Genomic DNA, 21,641 nt, shown 5'->3' with positions numbered 1-21,641 from the left:
CTGCTGAACTCTGTGAGCAGCTAAAAAGCAAAACTGCAGGTCAGGCATGCTCCATCCCTTTTTTGTGAAGGAAGATAAATGGAGACAGTTTGGTAAAAGCTGTGAAATTCATGCTCCAAGGTGAATTCTTAGTGTAAATCAGCTTTTCACCTCCCAGTATATATACATGTTCATTACCTTAAGTGATAAGCCATAAAGTGGAATGAGTATTTGACCCTGTCTCCCACTGTCTCTTTCATAAAGTAATCACGATCTACCTAAAAAAACTAACCAAATTTCCTGCCCCATTACTAGTCCTTTAGAAGGCTGTTGCCTCACTGCTTTAATAGTTGGAAACCACTTCACAGCTCCCAGGTGAAATTTATTCAGGGTAGTTCATACCTATTTTTTTTGTGCCAAAATTGTCACGGAGGAAAACAGTTTCTCTTCCTCATGGTCTCAGAGGAACTATATCGCCTCCAGACCTCGTCTTGTTTGTCTAAATGAAGCAAATGCTAGCTGCCTTATCTTGGAAAGTAGCTGCTTTCCATGATACATTAGCACTAGCTAACTTCTCCTGTGTATCCATTTTCCTGAGCACAGATGACCAGAATTGTACCCACGGTTCTAGATAAAATCCAGAAAAAATAATAGGGCTATCTAAAATGGCATTAATGTCTCCTTGTCTGCCTTGTCTGTCCTGTTCCTGTCTGTCTGTCCCTAGCCAGATATGTTTGTGGGTCACACTTGCCGTTTTACAGCCACAGTCACCGGACAAGTTACAGCTAATCCTATGATTGACTTCTTTCTATGTAGAACACAACATATAGTTATATACGGCATAATAACATAACATTCATATTCCTCCTTTTTTTATTACACCTTGTAATTAAATTTGTTTAATGACAGAGTATTAAAGTTTGCTTCATTCAATATGTATGTCAGTACTGATGGGCATGTTTAGTTCAGAATTATTGTCTAGACTCTCTGGGTGTCTAAGCTGAAATATATTTCATGACACACAAAATCTGCCTACATTGTTTGCTTGTTTCTGGTTTTTACAACAGCTGACAGTGATTCATAATTCCCTCATGACGTGCGATATCACTAAACCTGCTACACCTCAAGTTATTTGAACATATTAAAAGGCCATTTCAAAAATGAAGCAAGTCTACTGACTTCTGTGTAGCTCAACTATCCAGAAATAAGATCTCTCACATGCTTATAAAAAGTGTGAAAAAAAAGAAAAATCTAACAAACACAGAGGTTTGCTCCTATATCAGAGACGAATAACGTAATATTATTCTGAGCTAAACTGACAAGGGTACTCTTGGAAAAAAACTAAGTAGAAGATACATTTTTTATACTGATTTGAAGATACAGACCAATTTGCCATGGATTTTGCTAAAACAAGGATTATGAAGTACGGGCCAAGTTATTCTGGACATATTTGCTGACTTCTCTGGTATGACAACAGCAAGGAATAATTCCAGTAAGTAAATGTGACTGCCTTTAAACTACTGAGAAAAAAATAACCTTATTTTCTCTGACAGCATCCCAGGACCCATATTTACATACAGTGTTCCAAAGCCAAAGACTTCAGTCAGTGGCAAATCAACATACCAATATCTAAAAGATATGTTGTTTTGACATAGGGTAAGAAATTGCATTCTAATTTGTTGCAGTGAATAAACAAAGCAGTGGAATGCATGAAACCAAATGTATCTGTTTCACTGACCTTGAAGCTGGCGTCCTTTGTACAAATCCTTTGTTTTGGTTGGATGAGCTCTGGCACCATTATCACACTTAGGTTGTTCATACCTAAAGAACAAGCCAGGAGAGAATAAAACCAGTCAAGGTTAACTTGATTTAGAACTAATTTATTTCTGATTTTGTAGTCCAAATTAAACTTATACCTTCTTTTATTCAGGGAATAAGCTTGTTTTTCATTCAGAAGGGGCAATGCCAATTCATCTGCCTATTTTCCACTTACCTCAAAGAAGCCAGCACATCTTTATTCTCCTGGGGATGATACCAAACTAAAAAATTATTCTCTGTTCCAAAGCCCGTTCTACATGAAGGAAAACTGAGGAAGGAGAAAACTGTGGGGAATTGCTCTGAAGTAATAAATAATAAAAAATAATTTTGAAAAAAACCACCAAAAACCCCACAAAACCAAAACCAAAGTCAGGCTCTCCTCCCACCTACCAAATCAAAAAAGCCATAAACAATATGACAAATTCTGACATCTGTCACAGCATTCATGTTGGGAAACACCAGAGCAGCAATTTCAAAATCACAGCAAGGCAGGAACTGTAGTTACTAGTGCAGCTCTAAAGCTGTGTGCTACTGTATCCTCTCCAAAAAAAATGTTAGTTTACATAAGAAGGGCTAACCAAGAGCAGCTAACATTTTGAACAAGAGTGAAGAATTGGAAGCGTTTCCAGAAGGAAAGGAATTGGTCTGGAACACCTTGAAATGGATTGGGAAAAAGATTGAATCTCCACCTGCTACTGGAATATTCTGGCTGCTCTATGCTTTCTGAGGTTACTTAAAGCCACTTTGTTAGTCCAGCTGGTAAGAAGAAAATGTGATATTTGTACTTCTAATAAACATTGACTTATGCAACACTACCTTCAATATCTTTCATGCAAGACTGGGAGGCATGGGAGAATCTGCTGCTGAATCTGTTCTTTTTTCTTACAACCCCACTATCGATGCATAGTGGCTTTTCACTCAGCTTGACATAATCTCTTTCTGAGAAATTTTACTTTCTTATTCTCCTAAAGTAGCTGAAGCTTCAGAATTTAGTGTGTAGCATTTCAGAGAAATTTTCAATTCTCAGCTAAAAACTTAGTAATATGACTCTGCCCACATACACGCATTTGCAGATACATACCTGTTCACCGAATCTAGGTTCTTTCATATTTTATATAACTGCTCATCTTTCTTTGAAATTCTCCTATTCTAGAGTTCCCCAAAATTATGTTTACTGACTAGCATACTAAAATGTCTAAGTAAAATATATTAATTCAAATTTTTGGAGTAAAATATTCTTTTTAAAAGCATTAAATGGTAGCTATGTCTTGGGTTCAGGCCAGACTGTCCCTAAGAAAAATACCTAAGTATTCTGACCTTAATTACCAAGCAGAATGAAAAAAAATAAAAGGATTTTTTCATTTGGGTGCTTAATTTATTTCCACATCATCTAATGAAACTGCTCACTGGCCCATCAAATTTTGGCTGCTGCAAAAAGGTACAGTGTTGTTTCATGGATATGGGAGAGCTACAGGCACTTTTCCCCTTAGATAATGGCCGGAACAGAAGCTGCTTTGATAGCGTGGGTTGGATTCAGTACCTGATGGATGACCACTTCAATCAGCCAGCAAAAGAGTGAAAGGGAAATCTCTGAGCAATACTCACTAATGCAGTATCTGGCAACCAGCCTGGTCCCCGATTAATCTGATACCTGACTCTGCACCCCCTCATCCTCTTCTGTTATTGTTGCTGTTCTGTGCCTACAGTTTCTTTTTTGGCCTCTACTTTTCTACCTTTTTGGCTTACATTTTTCTTATATACACATGTAGTTCATCATGTACAAACTAAATCTATTAAATAAGCCCAATAGGTGTTAAAATGCTGTAATGTGAAAAGTCCATGTTTAGCACTTTAAAGCAACTGAAGACAAAATGAATCATTAGAAATATACCACAGGCACAGAGGCACAGCCACACTAAGAACTGATACGAAAAACACACTTGCCTCAATTTTCATGGAGAAAGAGTGGGAAAGGGATAGCATGACAGAATGGAGCACTGTCAGGTTAAAAATAATGTAGTCAAAAGACATCCCAAGTTACTCTTTTGAATTTTAGAAGGGAAAGAATTCCTAGCAGTGAATGCATATCTAAAGTTCTCAAGAGCTTATGAAGGCTGCTTTATACCTCTGAGCAGTCTGCTGGGAAGCACTGAGATTTACTGAGGTGCACAAATCAGCAGAGGATAGAGAGTTTCACAGGCATTCTACAGCATGTGCAGCTTCATGAAGCAGCTGATTTATGTTCTTTTTTAAGTTTAGAGACTCTTGTGCAAGTGGATTGGGCATTACTTTGCCCATGATCCTAGTTGCTAAAAAGTTGCACATGAAAGCACGGACTTATGACCCTGCTGAGCAAAAAGACTGAGGGTCACGCTGTGTTGTCCAGGAGGCATTGGGAGCCAGCTAGTAAAGACCGTATCGATAGACTCGCAGGGGAATGGTTTTGTACCCTTTAAATACATTACTTCCTTTTAGTCAAATGGATGTTTCCTCTAGACTTTCATAAAAGCCAGCTTTATAACACAACTTTGACTATTTCTTGTGAGTTTTACTGACTTAAATGTCCTAGAGTGGTGCTTCATTCACATATCTTCATTTTAACTCTAGAATTACATGTTTTTTTCTAGAATACCTTCACTGACAAATGATTTATCTTTGCTTCAGATGATAGGACATGAGAAGATGAATGAGTATTAATAGCTTCCCTTCCTTTTGGGTGTCTAATTTAATGGGACTACTATTTATTGTGGTATTCAGAGCCTGATGATATGACAAATTTCATCTTCATGAATGTATTCTAAACAACATGCAACAGCTTCCCAGATCTGTCTATCCTTTCACTGTTGTCCCCTAGTGATTCGATCCAGATTTGCAGAACAGAGATTCCAGGATGCAATGCATGCATCTTGCTACCAGAAGTACTAATGCTATCGGTTCCTGCAGTAGAGTTTTAACAGCTACTGTTCTAATTTGTATTTTGCAATGGAAAGCTGGAAGATACCATACACTAGAGGAAGAGCAGAAAAGGGAGCTTCTGGCATCTCTAGAGGACATCTCTAGGTCCTCACACAACATGTGTACTGATCCTACAGTTTCAGGACCAAATCTGGTCTATTTTTTTTTTGACAGTTTATGGATTTCAACTTACCAGAAACAGCAGATCACCAGTAACTTTAAGTCATGCTCACTTCAGCTGATACTGTAATTGGCATGGTCTGGACTATGGTATAAACAGCTATCAGTAAATCAGTACTTGAAGAATATGTGAAAAACACTCCCGAAGAACAAAATATTTTACAGCAAGTGGCTTATAATGTTTTTTCACAAACCTTATGCAAATGATAAAAAATTATTTTGGCTTCAGCTTGAAAAGATTTATGATTGCATCAAGATACCCATACTGCCTGTCAGCTTTATATGAGCTCCTATAGCATTCCTTCAAGGGCCAAACCTCAATAACCAGCCTAAATAACGTCTTTTGGAACCTGATACTTGCCTTGCCTACATCTGTTCTATGTGGCTAACAACACTTTACCATGTATCCGGCTCAGCTGTGACGACTGAACTCCAAGCTTCTATTAATAACACACTAAAATGATATTTCCTCTCCATGGGTTCCCAAGCAGTTGTTCCATCAAAGCCAGTCATATGAAATAGCTGAGGAGGTTGCTGGAAAAATAACTGAACATTTCTGAGGTTCGATGTGGTTTCTGACATAGACCATCTTACTTGGTTCTTCTATATTCAGGCTAAGTAGTGTGAGGTTTTCTCTGGGCTTATTCATTATCTGCCCCAAGCCTTGGCTTCCCAGAACAAAATAGAAAATAAAACAGAGGACTGGGGGAGCAAGGTGCCTGTGACATTGCAGTGAAACAGTCTTTGGCCATCTGGCCTGAACTTTTGATAGTTCTTAGAAATATTTCACTTCATCTTCATAGTGGAAGAAATCTACTATGAAGTGGAAGAAATTCCACCGGCAATAGAAATCTACATGCTAGCATGTGCACACTAAGGCATCTTCTCGCTACAGCTTTTGAGCACTATACATGCATTCCCTTACCTCGTTGATGTACCAGGGATGGGACGTCCTGTATCCACCAGAACACACCAGCAGTAGCCCGTGGAAGGATGGCACTGCACTGGTTTGTAGAGGCCGCCCTGAGCACACTCTGGAATGAACACATTGTCTTTCTGGGGCTGTTTAGCTTCCTCCAGGGCTGACTGAAGTTCTTGATCACATGATGATGCTTTTGGAAGGAAAAGAAAAAATACTGAAGAAGCTATATGGAAAGGGCCTACTCGATTTATCAAATAGTTTTTATATCTTTCTTTGATTGCATATAAGGATTGTATTGGAAGAGGCTTGCTATAGCTCAAATACCAGCTAGATTGGTTTATGCTGTATACTGTCAGGAACTTTAGTTTCCTTTTCATGCAGCTGCTTCATAATACAATCCTAGTAATATCTTGACACCCCCTTTCCTATACTAGATATAATCTATGGATAACCAAATACTTTCTCTGCAACCTTAAAAAAATTCTTGCCCACTCCACTGTCCCAAAATTACTCATTCTTTTCAGAGGGAACAGTAAAAATCCAAATTCTTAGGATTCCTTAGATGAATTATTCATCTAGATTTCATTTAGATGTTTATATTCTGCCCTTTCTTTCCAGTTTTGGAACAACCTCTTAATACAGTGAAAATTCTTCCACCTTCTTTTCTGGTGATTCTGGTATTGGTGAGGTATCATTTGCTCTGGAGACTAAAGACCCACCAGGAAAAGTAATACATTTTTATCTCTGTATTAACAATATGTCCCAGATATCTTCTGGATGTGAGAAAAGCTTACATGTCTACACATTCCTAGCTTTTACGTGAAACTATGAACCAGGGGGCAAAGAGCAGAAACCCCAAGTCCTGAGAATGCCAGTCAGTTCACACCAATCCATAAGAAAACACCTCTGCTGAGGATTTTTGATCACTGCTAAGCTGGTATATGTGGCCCCACAGAGATAATAAATGAGACAGACTATTTACTCAAGCTATTATTTCTCCAGGAAATTTAAAGTCTGTCTCCTACCATGTGAAATTTAGATCAATAAACCAGCTTCTGTATAATTCTCAAACTAATCCAGTGAACAAAAATTAAATATTTGAAAAACAAGTTTGATGATAATAATAAACATTCTACAAACACAGAAATTACTGACAGGAAAATGTCAAGTTACTAGAATTTCAATCAATAAAAAATTCTCCTCAGTTAAAGAAAAGTCATTTTAATGTTACAAAAAAAAATCTGTGGTTAATATTGTTATTCTTTTAATTGATTAAAGACTAGTGACACACTTATTCTCTGAATCTCTAGCAGGATTAACTTTTTGATTTTTCACAGTTCAACCCATAGAAGAACAATTTGAATCCTGACTGGATTTCCTAGTGCATTTGTAATGAGTTTCAGCTTCAGTCTAATCTCATTTACTCTTACCCAGAGCATTCAGAAAATGCTTTGCAAATTGTGGGCAAAAACTGACAGAACGTCACTAGTTATGTCCAGAATGCTACTGCTCCTTGCCAGCTTCTTGCAAATGCAGATGATCAAAATCAGGAGGACTTCTGGTGCAGGGGAACAGCTGGCAGGAAGTTAAACACCTTCATCCTTCATCCTTTAAACAGCACACAATTCCGCCTATACAACAGCCTGGTTTCCAAAACAGTGTCTTTTCTTCCAATCCACATAGAAGGTTTTAAAAGCGAGCATATCACTGACTAACTTGATTACAAGGCACAGATGGAGTGTTTTTTCAGTTCTTTGGTTGATTTTGTTTGTTTGTTTGTTTCATATGGTAATTGAGCAGGACAGCCAGCTAAATTGATTGATTTTGTGTGGGTTTGTCTTGGTCTACCCACTGACATGATCAGAGATTGAACAGCTCTGAAAGCACCAGTGTTTAGATAATAAACTGCACTTAGAGAATCAATGTAGTGAGGACAGAAAGGTTCCTTTAAAAAAGGGAAATAGCTCATTATTTCCACGTTAAAGCCTTCACAGAAATAGCACTGGCTTCACAAATTAGAAATCCATCACCAATCCTCTCAGAGTAGCCAAAACAAATCTTTCTCTCAGTGAATCTGAATTATGATGATTATCAAGTTACAAAGTATGACAACCCTGGAAAACGTATCACTTAGCTTAGTTGTTCACTTTTTATGTTTTGTACATAATCAAGGAAAAAGGAGCAAATGGGGTGAAGCAGCTGCAGTGAGAGGGAGGAAATCATTACTCCTCTTTAAATTCCTCAAACTTCTTTTCGCATTCATAAACCTTGGGACCATTGCATTAGCTACTGTGAGAGGTCACATCCTTGTAACTAGCAACATACTCTGGCAGATGTGCAGGTATTACTCTCCCTCGCAAACCCAGAGAAGCGATACATGTTCATGCTCTCTGCCTTCTTTAGAACATACATTGGTGTATAGAGAGTACATAGTCAGGTCACCCAGACAGACAAAATGTAACAGCACACAGAGGGTGCGAGGGAGAATTCCCAGCGTGGAAGCAGATACGGGCTGTTTCAGCTGTGAGTGTAAGCTACATCACCTGATTTCTGGGCAGCTCTATTTTCCACTGATTGAAACAAGCAGCAAAGGACTGCACTGCTGGCTCAAAACCACTGAAGTCATGGGCCAGTGCTGTCACTTGCGTTGCGCTGATTTAGGAGCAGGTGTTAGAGACCTAAAAAAATGGTTCTTACTCTCCTGAGTGACTTGCCAAGGTGAGGTTTTCTACAAGCTGCTGTTCCAGCTAGAAGTTTGTCTTTTGTGCAGGTTTGCTCTGGTCCTTTTTCTCCCTTACGTCTGGTTTTAAGTCTCAGAGGTACAGAGAAGCAGCATTATGGGAGAGATGTCAAAGGAGGGTTGCAAATGTGGCTTATGGCTTTAGGAGGGACAGTCAGAAGATTGATCGAACTTAACATTGGAAGTGAGAGTTGAAACAGAACAGCCAGTGACAGTAATCAAAGGAAGGCTTAAAGATAAAAAGGAATGTTCTTAATGTCAAAAGTATGAAAAATAGACAGAAACCCCAAGATTCATACCAAATTCTAAGGTAAAACTTCTGTAACTGGGAGGACTTTAGTGGTGAAAAAAGATGCCTTTGAAGAGTAAGCATCAGCACAGGCATTCAAGACAAAAAAAACCATAGATAAAAGAAACTATTATATTTCAGGAAGGACTTTCCTCTTCTTGGAACCTTTAATTTCTTACTCTTCCCCTACAGATGGGAAATTGTAAGAAGAGAGGACGTTATTATTAGTTGTAGATTAGTCAGATAAAATGTAGATTATTTTTGACAAATTGGAAAAAAAAATAAATCAGTGTGGTGGACATTATATCGCTCAGTCCTCTATGTACCAAATGGTTGAGCCTATCACATATCTACTGAAACCACTTCATTCATTTTATTCACCTAAAGCACAGAATAGTTTATTATTTCCCTTCCTTACACAAAGGCTAATGAGCTACCGGGCAATATGCTTAGTGACTGCCCAAAAGAGTTATTTCTGCAGAGTCCAATGCTTTTGTACACTTCTGACATGACCATTTGTGCCACCATTACTACTTCCTTGCTTTCCCCACTAGAACACTGTTCCTACATAAAGTAAATGAAAACTGCTTTAAAGTATTTACCTATAATCCTGCCTGCTTTTCCCAGAACAAGAATATTAGTTCCCTGTGTAATTTCCTCTATGAGGGAACCATTCATTCCCTTTCAACCTTTTTTTCTTTCAATTATTTACAACAGGAGCACTGGAAGGATGAAACTGTAGCCTGTGATGACAAAGAGCTCTTATCACAGATCTACCATACTGCTGCAAATAATTGCCTTTGTAATGTCAGAAGAGTCATGGTTAACAAACATTCATTTGCAGGAGGACCAGTGATAAATGTCATTAACTTAGAAAATGCATGACAGTTTGTCCAAACAATCTGACAACAACTATGATCTGGAACCATAACAGATGGATGCCAGAAGTTCATAAAGTGAACAGTATGGAAAAAGATCTATGCCACAATAAAAGTAGGATATATACCTTAATAATTAAAATACATCAAACTTCCTATGGAATTTGTTACTACAATAACATTCCTTCTGCGAAGAGAAAAGCACTGACACTCCAGCTTCATCTTTTCAGGGAATGTGCTTATACTGTTGTTCTTTCGACTAGTCCTTCAGCTTTGTCTTGCTGGGAAAAAAGATGCTTGGAAAATAATTAGATGCTTAGTTCAATAAAGTAGACATGGCTGAAGAATCCTTTCCATGTAGTCTACCATGTTAGCCAGCCACACTGTAACTTAGTTGGGATCCTTCATTTCAGACTGAAAAAGCTTCCTGCAGTTTCTACCCAAAATTATACTTTATTACAGGTTCATAAGCGCTAAGGATTCAACACACAAATTTCAGTCATGTAAGGAAATAGATATGTTTTGCCCAGTTTTAAATGAGCCTTGGACCACCCAATGACCATCTACTTACTCTGAAAAAGGAATTTTTGAATGAGAATGAGTTTAAAAACATGCTTTGAATGTAATGTTGTTCTTCTTATGTCATATTATATTCAATTTCTTCCCTTTTTAATTTAAATATTAGTTACTAAATATACTTCTCCTGTTCTGGTTCACGATGCCTTCATAGTCCATTACAAATAACCAGCTGAAACACTGCAACTTCTGTTAATGCAAAAGATATTCCAGCTAATGGCAAACTCTGTGGATAAGTTTCCGTTTTGTATAAAATCTTGAGTCAGTTCTTGTTGCTAATGATGAATTCTCCTTAAAAAATTCTGCATTTCAATGAATTGTTAATTTACCTGAAAAAACAATACCTCAATAGTAGTAGGGTGCAACACATTATAAAGTTTTATATCATATGTATAATTTATTTATTCTAAATAAAACCTTATTTATGAAAGAATCATCTCTGATGGATTACTTAAACTGTTAATTAATGTTTACTAGGGGCTGTCCTGGAGGAGAAAAGAGGTGGCTTTTCTGGAAAAGTCATCCTGAACAAACTGCAACTGTGCCTCTCTCTGTCGCATATCTAAAACACCAAGCGCCGTATTATGTCAGTTACGATAATCATCTTGTTAGTCTTGTAACAGGAGATTGTTTACCCCCTTGTTTCAGAAATTCTGGCAGTTGTTGTGCTGTGTCTTACCACAACTTCTCCCAAAACGTGGAATTTTCATGATTACGAATTTTTTTTTGGCTAATATGCAAATCGCTGTATTTCTGTCTAAATTGCAGTGTGTTCTGCAGAAACAAGTTTCCAAATCTGCATAAAATTACAAAGGCGTCTGTATGCTACTTTAACATTTCCTCCCACTATACAAACATTTCCTTTCAATTTCCTCAACCCCACAATGTGTATATGACAAACAGAATCCATTCCAACAAATTCTGGTTTCAGTTGGTTCCTTGTCTCTCCATTTCTCATTACCATAATGGGCCATTAAAGGACAATTTAGACAGCCCAGTTTCCACAGTAAAGGGGTCTTTTATTAGGGCTTGAAGCTCAATGTCCTCTATAGAAAGCAGGTAACAAGGAGCCTGTGAACAAAAATACGCCGAAAATTGATATGCATTCTCTGGAGGAGTGCAGTGTAACATTAGATACAGTTAATATTGCAGTTCTCCCATGCTTCATGGATATACAGGCAGAATATATGCATGTCCAAATTCCAATAGAGAGAGACTTATATTACAATTTCTGCTAATTAAAGTGTTATGCAAATCATCTGTCTGTCCTAGTTAATTAAGCCTAATTTAGGCATCCTTTCAGAACAGTTCAAATATTGATTTACACAAGTTCTGTGCTATTTTATTTCAAACCTATAATAATTAGGATGGATAAATAGTCAACCTATTGACACCCATGCAACCCTCCAACAAATTCACATCTCAAGGGGATAAGAATTTGATCCATTTGCTTAGGATGAACCCTCCTTGAACCAGTGAAGTTAACAGGCCCCGAGGAAACTGATTGCAATGTGGTTTTATATTTTCAACTCGTTTTCATAGGCTTCAAATTTCACTGAATGGATTTCCAGTTACGCTACACCAAATCATATTTCCACATATGACTGAAATGTTCACTTCAGAAAGGCAGTGGGAAGTGGGATGATTTCTATTCAAGCTATGCTCTCCCTGCAGAAGAATTTATGTCAACTGGGTGGCAAAATGATCCATTACAGCAGTGGCCCTGTTATTCCTAAGTCCAGCAAACACGCACCTTCAAGGTAATAGCAGGTTCTTTACCTGTCACTGACCAATTTCATCACCCAGAATCCATCACATCTGTTCCTGCTATAAATGCAGCATCCAAGGAGGCATGCTAGCTAATACAAATGAAAAAAAATTCCTTAAATGATTTCATTCTGGTGAAGGAGCGGTATAACTCCACAGCTTCATATGTTTTCAGGGTTTCTAGCCTGTGTTTAGACCTTCTCTAGCATGACAGATTCCTTCCCTGAAGATGTAGGTGAGGTAGTATAATGTCGTTTAAGATGCCAATCTCATACACTTTATGTACACAAAGTCATTTTCTCATCTGTCTATAAGAGACAGAGTATGGGCAATCTTTCTTAAGAAGCCCTGTTCTTACAAGAATTTGCCTGCCTGCCCTCTCTTGATCATTTCAAAGAAACTCCTCTCTAACAAATCAAGTGCAGCTCAATGCTACAAATAAGTGCAGGAACAACTTTGTTCCTGCTACTAGCTTCTTATAAAGATTATTCATAAACCTAAATCAAACAAAGAGTATTTCTGTGGCCCAATCTTCCCCCAATAGAAATTCACAGAAAGTTACTGACTAAATTAAATGGACAATACATCAGTCCTCAGCTGAATATATTCACATGTGAGTATGTTTCCAATTAAGCCTAGTATTTGCTCATAGACCAAGTACTGATTGTAAGGAATAGGTGACAATAAACACTCAGCCTTAGTCCCAACATCTAGATGGCAACCAAAACCTAAGACTAAATTGCAGTATTAACACTCATCTGGTGCCACATGTTTTGATTTACGTTAGGTTCAGATACGCATCAGCATGAGGGTTCTCAAGGCCTGGAGAAAGCTGGCAACATTCCTACCCATACTTATTCTTGTTTGCAAAAACTTGTGGGAACCAAATATTTCAGGCCCCTTGTGTGCATTTGCAGAGGACTCTCAATGTACAGCTGATCACTATTTTGCACTTTTGGAGCTTGGGTAGATGATTGTGGCTAAACACAAAGCTCATGGCTCCAACACAGCCCTAAAGATTAATTTATGTACTTTACTCCACTGAACAAAGCAGGATAAATCACAGACAGATGCTCCCATTTATCTATGTGGTTTCACATGCAAAGACACTGCAATAGACAAGGAGGATCATCTGGAAGTGCACTGAGCCCACTGAAACAAAGATCCAGAACAGAGACCACCAGCTCCCATTTAGCTTTACCTGAAAAGAACATGGCCACATAAAATCCAACCTACCTGTAGACACTAGGATTTTCTCAACTTTTACCCTGGGTTTGAGTAGCCAAGTGGCACTAGCTCAAATCAACATTTCTGCAATACACAAACTCTGTTCTACAAATAGGCGAGAGTTTGGGGACCCATAAGACAAAGATCTCATAGGAAAATAGGATGACTTGATCTTTCACCAAAATCCACACTTGTCTACTGGATTTTTTAGAAGAGCTTCTGGTTTAGGGAACATCTTGCACATACATCTGCAATTCTTTATTTTTCTTAGAACTTGAAATATTAGGAGTGCTGTGAGAAAGACAGTAACCACAACACTGTAAAAGAAAAAGAACTGTTTTGCCACAAAAGCCTGCTATTTTTGTGTTTTCTATGCTTGTTTGTTTGCTTGTTTGTTTAATTTTTAGCCCAACTTCTTGGTTAGAGATACTAAATATTATGTAAGCATTCAAATTTCTCCTCTCACAGAATTATAACTGATTTAAATGACTCAATTATTCATTTATAAACCATTTCTCCTTCACTGAGTTCTCACACTGCCACTGTAAAGATTATAAGGGATCAAACTATGTACTGGTTTTAAAGAAGATGCAATTCTAAATTTTGCCATTATTATTTAGATTGAATAAACCAGTAGTGTGAGATCATTCCATGACTTGATGAAAAGTCACAAAGAATCTACACTTAACATCCACGGATGTACACTTACAAGTGTGACAGAATCTGGCTCTAAATGTTTAAGTATTAACATTTACTCCTCCTCTGGATAACTACCATGAAGTTAGTATAAATTAGATTATAAATCTGTGTTATTTCTAAGATGTATTTTGCAGTAGAGCCAAAATGTATATCCTCAACTACCTGAGTCAAACATTTATTATACCATCTATGAAATGTGAGAAAGCAGTGAACCAAGAGTAGCACGTTATTGTTCTATCTTTAACAGCAGTGTATGAAAATGACAGCAAGCCTTTGCAAAGTGGATTGCATTACCCATACTCGATCCAAAGACTGTTTACACCCTACCCTCTACACTGGATCTTTGAACGTAACCTTAACATAAATCAAAAATCCTTTTAAGGCAGCTGGTCAAACACATGGCATCAGGCTTCATAAGCAGAGTGAAAAATCTTCTGGTCTTCTGAGGAGATGAGGTCCCTCATCCCCTTTTACTTCAATGAGCTGAGGACATTCACTCAATTACAAGGCTGAACAAGGATAGATTATCATCTCTAGGTGCTTTTGCTTGACTTTGTTAACTTGGCTCCCTTGAAATGAAAGAGGATACTGCGCAAAAGACTGCCCCATCCTGCAATGATACAACTGAAAGCAGTTGCTTGCCAAATGGAATGAAAACTGGTTTTCCTACATAAGAGGAAACATCGGTTCCTATTATTGCTAGGTGTGGCTGCCTCACCCTACCAAAGCAGAGCAGCACTATAGCGAACAAACTGCAAAACCAACCAAACAAAAAAGCCACCACCCAAAATTACAGCAAATAAAAATCACTGACTTTTCCCAAACACAGTGGCTGGCTGGCCAGTTTGCTATGGCAATCTAAAGGCTCATTCATTAAACAAAATTGCGTAAATCTACCATTCTTGCTTTATGAGTATATTGACCAGCAAATGTTAGTCTTCTGCCAGTGGAAAAATCTCACATTTTTAAAGAAATATTTGTAGTGAAAATAAAGCTGGTTCACTTTTTCCACAGAGCTGTGAAAATGAAAGTCTTTGCCAGGTGAGCTGAGGGTAAGTATTTGTTTGAATAGCTCCACTAAAAATTACAAAACAAAATGTGCAAACTGGGGTGCCTAAATTCATACTTTGGCACTTAAATAAGCCAGTCAGCTTACAGGAATGTTTATCAACCAAGCGCTTCACCTCAGTGAAACAGGAGTTGTTTCTGTTCACCATTTGGGAAACCAAGATACTTACATCAGTGCCTGGATGTGACTTTGGACACCTGACCTTAGGAACCCAAGTAATTTTATTTCAGAGGTGTACTGTGGCATCGCTGGCTGCAGTTTATGCCCCGTTCCTGCTATTGGTCCGCACTGCTAATGCTGTTGGCACCGGGCAATGTTTTCCAGCCTTATTGCTTAACTCCTGCCTGATGTGGCTGCCCTCCATCTACACTTTATTTTCTAAGTATCAGCTCATTTCCAACCACCTTGCAGGCAGCTCCCCTGGATATATACTTACTCAAGATGCAAACAAGATTAACGTAAGAATCAAGGAACTTTTTAAATTCACGTATTTGTTTCTTTTTTTTTTTTCCACAATTCATCTAAATGTTGCATAATTCATGCATTTGTTTCATTACACCATCTAATGTGACTGTGGTTCTTGCAATGTGGGCTGCACAGTCAGTCCACAAAATGGCAATCTCAACTCCTGCATTGGCATATGAGATGGAAATTGCTTCCCCATACCCTGCCAGGGCACCTGATTGCTCAGGTGAGCCCTGGAAAAGCACAAGCAAAGTAGGTATTGCCATGCTCTGCCATCATTTCTCCACAGAAGAAGGAGCGTAACTCTAGCCTGAGCTAGACTTCTGAACTAGGTTCTCCACTCACAGGGCTTGCCCTGTGCAGGCACCCCTGCAACCTGATCATGTACTCTGCAGCCCCTCCATGTGTGTCCCACAGGGTGTCTTGCTTCAGCAGTGCTGGTGGAAAGCTCAATGATAAAGTGTAGCAGGACTTTTGATCGTTATATCCTCTCAAATTTTGCTGCAATAATCTCAGACCACAGGGGCATGAACCCTGGCTACTGTCATAGAAGCCAGCAGGAGCCAGGAGGACTTCTGACTGGTTTACGGGAACATGATCCGAGATGCACAATTAAAAAATATGCAGATAAATTAAAAAATAAGAGAATGCTATTTTGCATTTAGGTAGTTCTCCTTTACGTGTCTCAGAGTATCTTACAAAATGGCCAATATAATATGCACCTCTGTCTAGCTCATAGCAGACTGGATGGGCATTATAAAATGGCAAGGATTTGGTCCTCTGACACTGAGCAGGAATATAGAGATTAAACAGGCTGTTGAAACAGAAATTTTCCTTTCTTCCTCAGTGTTTCAGGGAGTGTTACTTTGACAGCCATAATGCAAAAGCTTATGCTACCAACAATCCCACTGCCTCTTCTGTGGCTAAGCAGAATGATTCCACCTCCAGGGGTTTCAGATACGTACTCTTCAAATCTACTTGATTTAAGAAAAAAAACCCAAACCGACACTTAAAAATCGTACCACTGCTGAGAATGTAATTGCACTCTTAAAAGCTAATTAATGACAGATGACTTAGAAACTGCCTACTTTTATACTGACTTGCTCTTCTTCATCTTGTCAAAGAGTAGGCAGGAAGCAGGTGGAAAATGAGCGTGCATATTACAGCTCATGTCTCTCATTACGAGAACTGTGTTGTGCAATGAAAAGTCTTTTAACAGAGCAAGAAGCAAATTCTGTAAACTGCCATCATCTGTTGAGTCACACTGCTCCCGGAATACATCAAATCGTGTCCTCAGTATGAGATTAAAAAAATAACGTGAACATGAACCCTGGTCAGAAGGTAACTGCACTGCTTTAACCCTGCACAAATCCAAAGGCTCATCTTAGATTAAATGCTGTACAGCTCTTTCACCCTCAGCACATTATATCCAAAACACACTATTTGTGTAGCATGTAAGAAGTCAGTATTAGTAACAGGAAAGATACAGATAGAAGACTGTTTACTGATTTTGGCCAAGTTTTGTGTGCAATAAAGAGGATGAGCCAAAGAAGAGTAAAAGCCAATAAGAATATTCTAATACTATTTCTTTCAGCTCCAACAACTTTTTTATATAGTCTGTTTCTGCTCTTTCTTTTTTTTTTTTTTTTTTTTTTTTTTCTCATATGGCCATGGTTAAACAGCTCAGCTTGTGCTTTGGTTTCAAGAGCAAAGCCAAATCTTTGGCTTGGCTCTACCTTCAAACTTTGGAGAAAAACAAGGGCAATGTGAATTAAAAATGCTAATTCCACCCCACTTTCATCTCTGTTTTCAACTAGAAATAGTTCTCTGAAGCATAGATAATGCTAAATATGGTGTGATAGTGAAACAACCCTATGCTTCTGAAGGATGGAAGACCCCCCATCATAATGAAAATCCCAGGCCACAATTTCTGGTCCTGTAAACTGGAACCATTCCACTGTACACAGCAGGGATCACCAACAGTCAGTCCCTAGCATACCCAGAACAATTTTAAAGGCTTCTTAGATGATGCATAGTAGCAAAGTGAAAGACTTTTTAAACCAGTAAAATTAGAACTGTAAACTGTGACTAATGATCCTTAATCCTTTACAACCCAGTGTCATATGGTTACTTTAAGTTCTCAGAAGATTATTAGTTTTAAGTGTTTAACGTACCACACCAATGACCTGTATCAATGGAAAAAGCCTCGCATAAACACTTCCCAACAATCCATTGTGTGTGAGTAAAGAACAGGTTTCAGAAAGTGTTATTTTTTGAAATGTTTGCTTAGCATGTCTCCCACAAATATTTTCAACCCTTTCAGACCTGCTCCCATCCTGTCTCCCCCCACACACACATGTACATCTACCTCAGGCCTCATTTATTTTGAAGCTCTCTATGACAAACAGAGAAAATCCAAAGGACTGGTTTTGGCAGAACTGTTCAAATAAAACAGATTCTAAATATTTAACTTTTCCAGATAACTAGCATCACAAGAAACAGCAATGTTGGCATTCAGTCACCTAATAAGGAAACGTTTTTATTATAGCTCATGTGAAGAAATTTCTGTTGTTCTTTCTACATATTATACATTGTATGCTTTGTTTTCTTTTTCATTTGGGAAGATTAAAGGTTGTTTGATGGCTTGAAAATAATGCAAAAGGAAGCTCAGTACATGATGCTCCCAGGAGGCTGTGAAGCTGTTGCAACCAGAGCTGTTGCTGATTAAATGTGTCTATTGTTATAAAGCATTCTGGGCCAAACCAATCAACCACTGGTATAATTAATGAAGTCCACAAGGGCCTTTAGTGGGACTTGTTTTCATCAATCAGGAGGAACAAACACGGGCTAAGGCAGAGTGGGAAAGCCTGTGTATTTACAAACCTGCTTGCCTTGGGTCACGCTTGTGAATAAGTACAGAATAGTTCCATAGCAAGTACCATTGATTACTAGAAATTTTGCCTCGTACATGTAGGCTTATTTACATAAGGATAACATGGAGGTGAAGACACAGGCTCTCTCTTGCACCAAAGTCACAGATATCTTTTTTTTTGCTTTTGTTCTACACATACATTTATTGCAACCATGCAGTGGCAGGTACAGATTGCAGAAAGGAGGGGAGGAATCTTTGAAGTTGTTGATCAGTTGCAAGGAAGAAGGGTGAAAATCCAATGTCATGATTTACGTGACTGAAACAAAGAAACCAAGAAACAAAGCAAAAAGGCAGGAAGTCTAGATGCAACACTGAAACTGAGAGAAAGGGTTTAGGTTGTGTCTTTTCATTTAGAGAAATTCAACTATTTCTTCTGGTCAGTACAACACATTTTTCTTCAGTTCCACCTCCTATACTATATAAGTCTGTAAAGCTCCTTATTGTATTAAATAGTCCTGTACTAGACACTATCTCAACCATCTCTCTGCTGAAACTTCTGCAGCAGACTGCAGCAGCCCTCCCAGAAGCAGAGCCAGGGTTAGAGCCCCGGAGTTCCTGGCTAGCTGCCCCAAATGTAAGCAAGGAAACCACGCTGTCTCTCTGCACTAGCTGACATCAGATGCTTTCGCATACAATACTTTGTAGGCTGCTTGTCTCCCCAGTGACATCCTGAGGAAGTAAAATTGGCACAGAATATTGGCCAAGAATCTGAGCACTGGTTATTCAGACTAACATTGTTGATGTTATGACACTTGCATTGAGTTTTATTTGAAAAATACAAACGAACTTCCACAAAAAACTCACAGCTTTGACTATGTAAGCATTCTTACCTAGAAAAGCACTGGATTAATGCCAAAAATATATTCCACTAGCTTTAGGATCTAACAGCTAGTTCCTCCCTGAGTTTGATATCCTTCAGTATCCTGCAGTGTAGATACCACAACTGGACAAGGTATCCCTGAAATGGTCTCTGAAACCCTATGTAGATAGGTAACGACACCTTTCCATGCTTACTGAATCTGGGAATCAAACTCTGTCTCCTATCCATTGCACTATTCAACTGGTTGCTCCTAAGAACGCTCAGCTTGGTTTTGGAGACACTGCATTTTCAGTATAGAGTCTGTAAATTCATAGCATGATCTACAGCTTTATTCCTTGGTTATTTGCCTCATAAGGCTTCCAGTTTATGCCTTTGGCTGCAATAGGCAATAAGAGAAGGTGGAAGTATAGAGAGATGAGAAATCGGTGTTATAAGAAAGCCTAAAACAGCAGCATTTGAACTGAAGAATGATACCCCAGCAAAAATCGAGAAATACGCAATGAAGATCAGCTATTGACAAACGAGAAAGAAGACTGCAAAGAAAGGCCTGGAAACAGAACAGGCAATTCTGCATGTGCAACCAACAGTGACGATGACTAATTATGCTAGAGATAATGGAGTCTATGACAAAATTGATCAGGCTCCAATAAAAGCAGATATGAAAAAAGGTGAATTAAGCTTACAGATAGTATTCTGACCCACAAACTTTCTTACCCAGTCGTACAGGGCACAAAAATATCTGAAGCAAGGCATTTTTCTTCTAGCCTTGCTGTGGAGAGGGGATGCTCCATATAAAAGTCACACAGGCTCATTTTGACAAGTGTGTTGAAAAGGTGACTGCACCATGATATCCTCGTGGCTAGCGCTATGGTCGGTTATATGGCATTATATTCCTAGACATACATAAAGGTATTAATGAATATTCAGTGCTTCTGAATATGACTTCAGTGTGCAAAACACATCACCTCATCTGGAGACAAAGAAGTTGTACAGAAAGGTAATAAAGAGAAAATATTTTGTTCACTCTTTCAGCTGGCAATACAAGTGGAGTAGCTGAGCCCTTGTGCTGACAGCACATCCATTAAAGTCAAGAGGAATTCCAGCTATGCAATAGCAGCAGGATTGGGGTGGAGTGTTCTATTATCCCTGATCCAGCAGACTGATATACCATATATTAACTACTTAAAGAAATGAGTGTGCATTGTGTTTCCAAGAGAGGCAATAACACCATCATCAGTCCTCTTCCACTAATGTCCCCATTTAGAGGAAAATTAAAAGAAAACTAAAATAAAACCCTCCAGGCCTGATTCTTTTCTCTCCTCATAAGGCTTCCAGTGGCATTACCCTTCTAACTGCAGTGGAGTCACTCCTATTTACACTGGTCTGAGTAAAATGAGGCTTCATGACTGCTGAAACTAAACTGTCTCCTCCTACAGTCATTTGCTATTATTATATTGGATTGTTTAGTTAAAGGGATGAACTACAGGATGTGTGACTACATTAGAAGTCACTGTTTCATACTTGGGATGTTGGTAGGAAAAGAGGGGCAGAAGTGACCTTTCAAACCACTGACGTTTTTACTGGTATTTTTGGCTTTGCTGCTTCTCTGTTGTATCAACTCAAAGGAACTAAAAATCATGTCCTAAAAATTATCTTAAATTGTTTTTTAAACCTGGTGAGGAACTGCAAGAACACTAAAATTACAAGTCCCTTAAAGCTAGGTGGGATGTAGCCTTTATTCAGCCAAAGAGGAGAGCAATGAGAATAATGATTCTCTCATTACCTTCAGGCAGTAAGGGCTATTGAGATTATGGCTTTAGCTACATGGTGGGAGTTTTGGGAAAGTCTGAGAGGAAACATCAGAGATCAGAAGTTACACTTCTGTTCCCCTAAACAATTAGGTAAGTAAACCAACAGGAAGGGTCCCTACCTCCTTGCCAGCCAGAGTAACTGGGCACAGTGGTGTTATGAAAGAAGGGGTAACTGCACCTTGACAGAGTGTGAGGATCATGAACCTCTGCAACTAATCACACCCCTGCCTCTGTTAAGCGTCTCCATTGTAACAGAGTCTGTGGATGAATTCACTGAACAACAAGTAAACGTAATCAAACAGGATCAACCCTTGTCAGCCTTTACATTGATGAGAATTTGCCTCAACACAAGCCTGAAAATTTGGCCCAATAACTGAGAGGGAGCATTGTAGACACTCAGCCCTTCCTGTGATTCGAACCTGGAGAGAGGTTGCAGTCCTGAACTATTTTCTACTTCCTTGCCAAAATTATATCTCAGCTTCTGGGGGCACAAGAGGTGTTAATTTGACTTTAT

General features: G+C 38.6%; 1 protein-coding gene across 1 annotated transcript in view; it reads right to left on the bottom strand.

Annotated features, from left to right (window-relative positions):
* Window positions 1-21,641, bottom strand: part of SMOC2 (SPARC related modular calcium binding 2) — a 103,081-nt gene that overhangs the window by 36,823 nt on the left and 44,617 nt on the right. The window contains exons 8-9 of the mRNA XM_035889634.1: window positions 5,858-6,044; window positions 1,718-1,800 (exon numbers count right to left, since the gene is read on the bottom strand). Coding sequence (XP_035745527.1) covers window positions 1,718-1,800; window positions 5,858-6,044 — 270 coding nt within the window. The remainder of the gene's footprint in view (window positions 1-1,717; window positions 1,801-5,857; window positions 6,045-21,641) is intronic.

This window comes from Egretta garzetta, unplaced genomic scaffold (assembly GCF_000687185.1).
Source record: "Egretta garzetta isolate BGI_Z169 unplaced genomic scaffold, ASM68718v1 scaffold122, whole genome shotgun sequence".
In the NCBI taxonomy this organism is placed as follows: Eukaryota; Metazoa; Chordata; class Aves; order Pelecaniformes; family Ardeidae; genus Egretta; species Egretta garzetta.
This window is presented reverse-complemented; position numbering and strand designations above follow the sequence as displayed.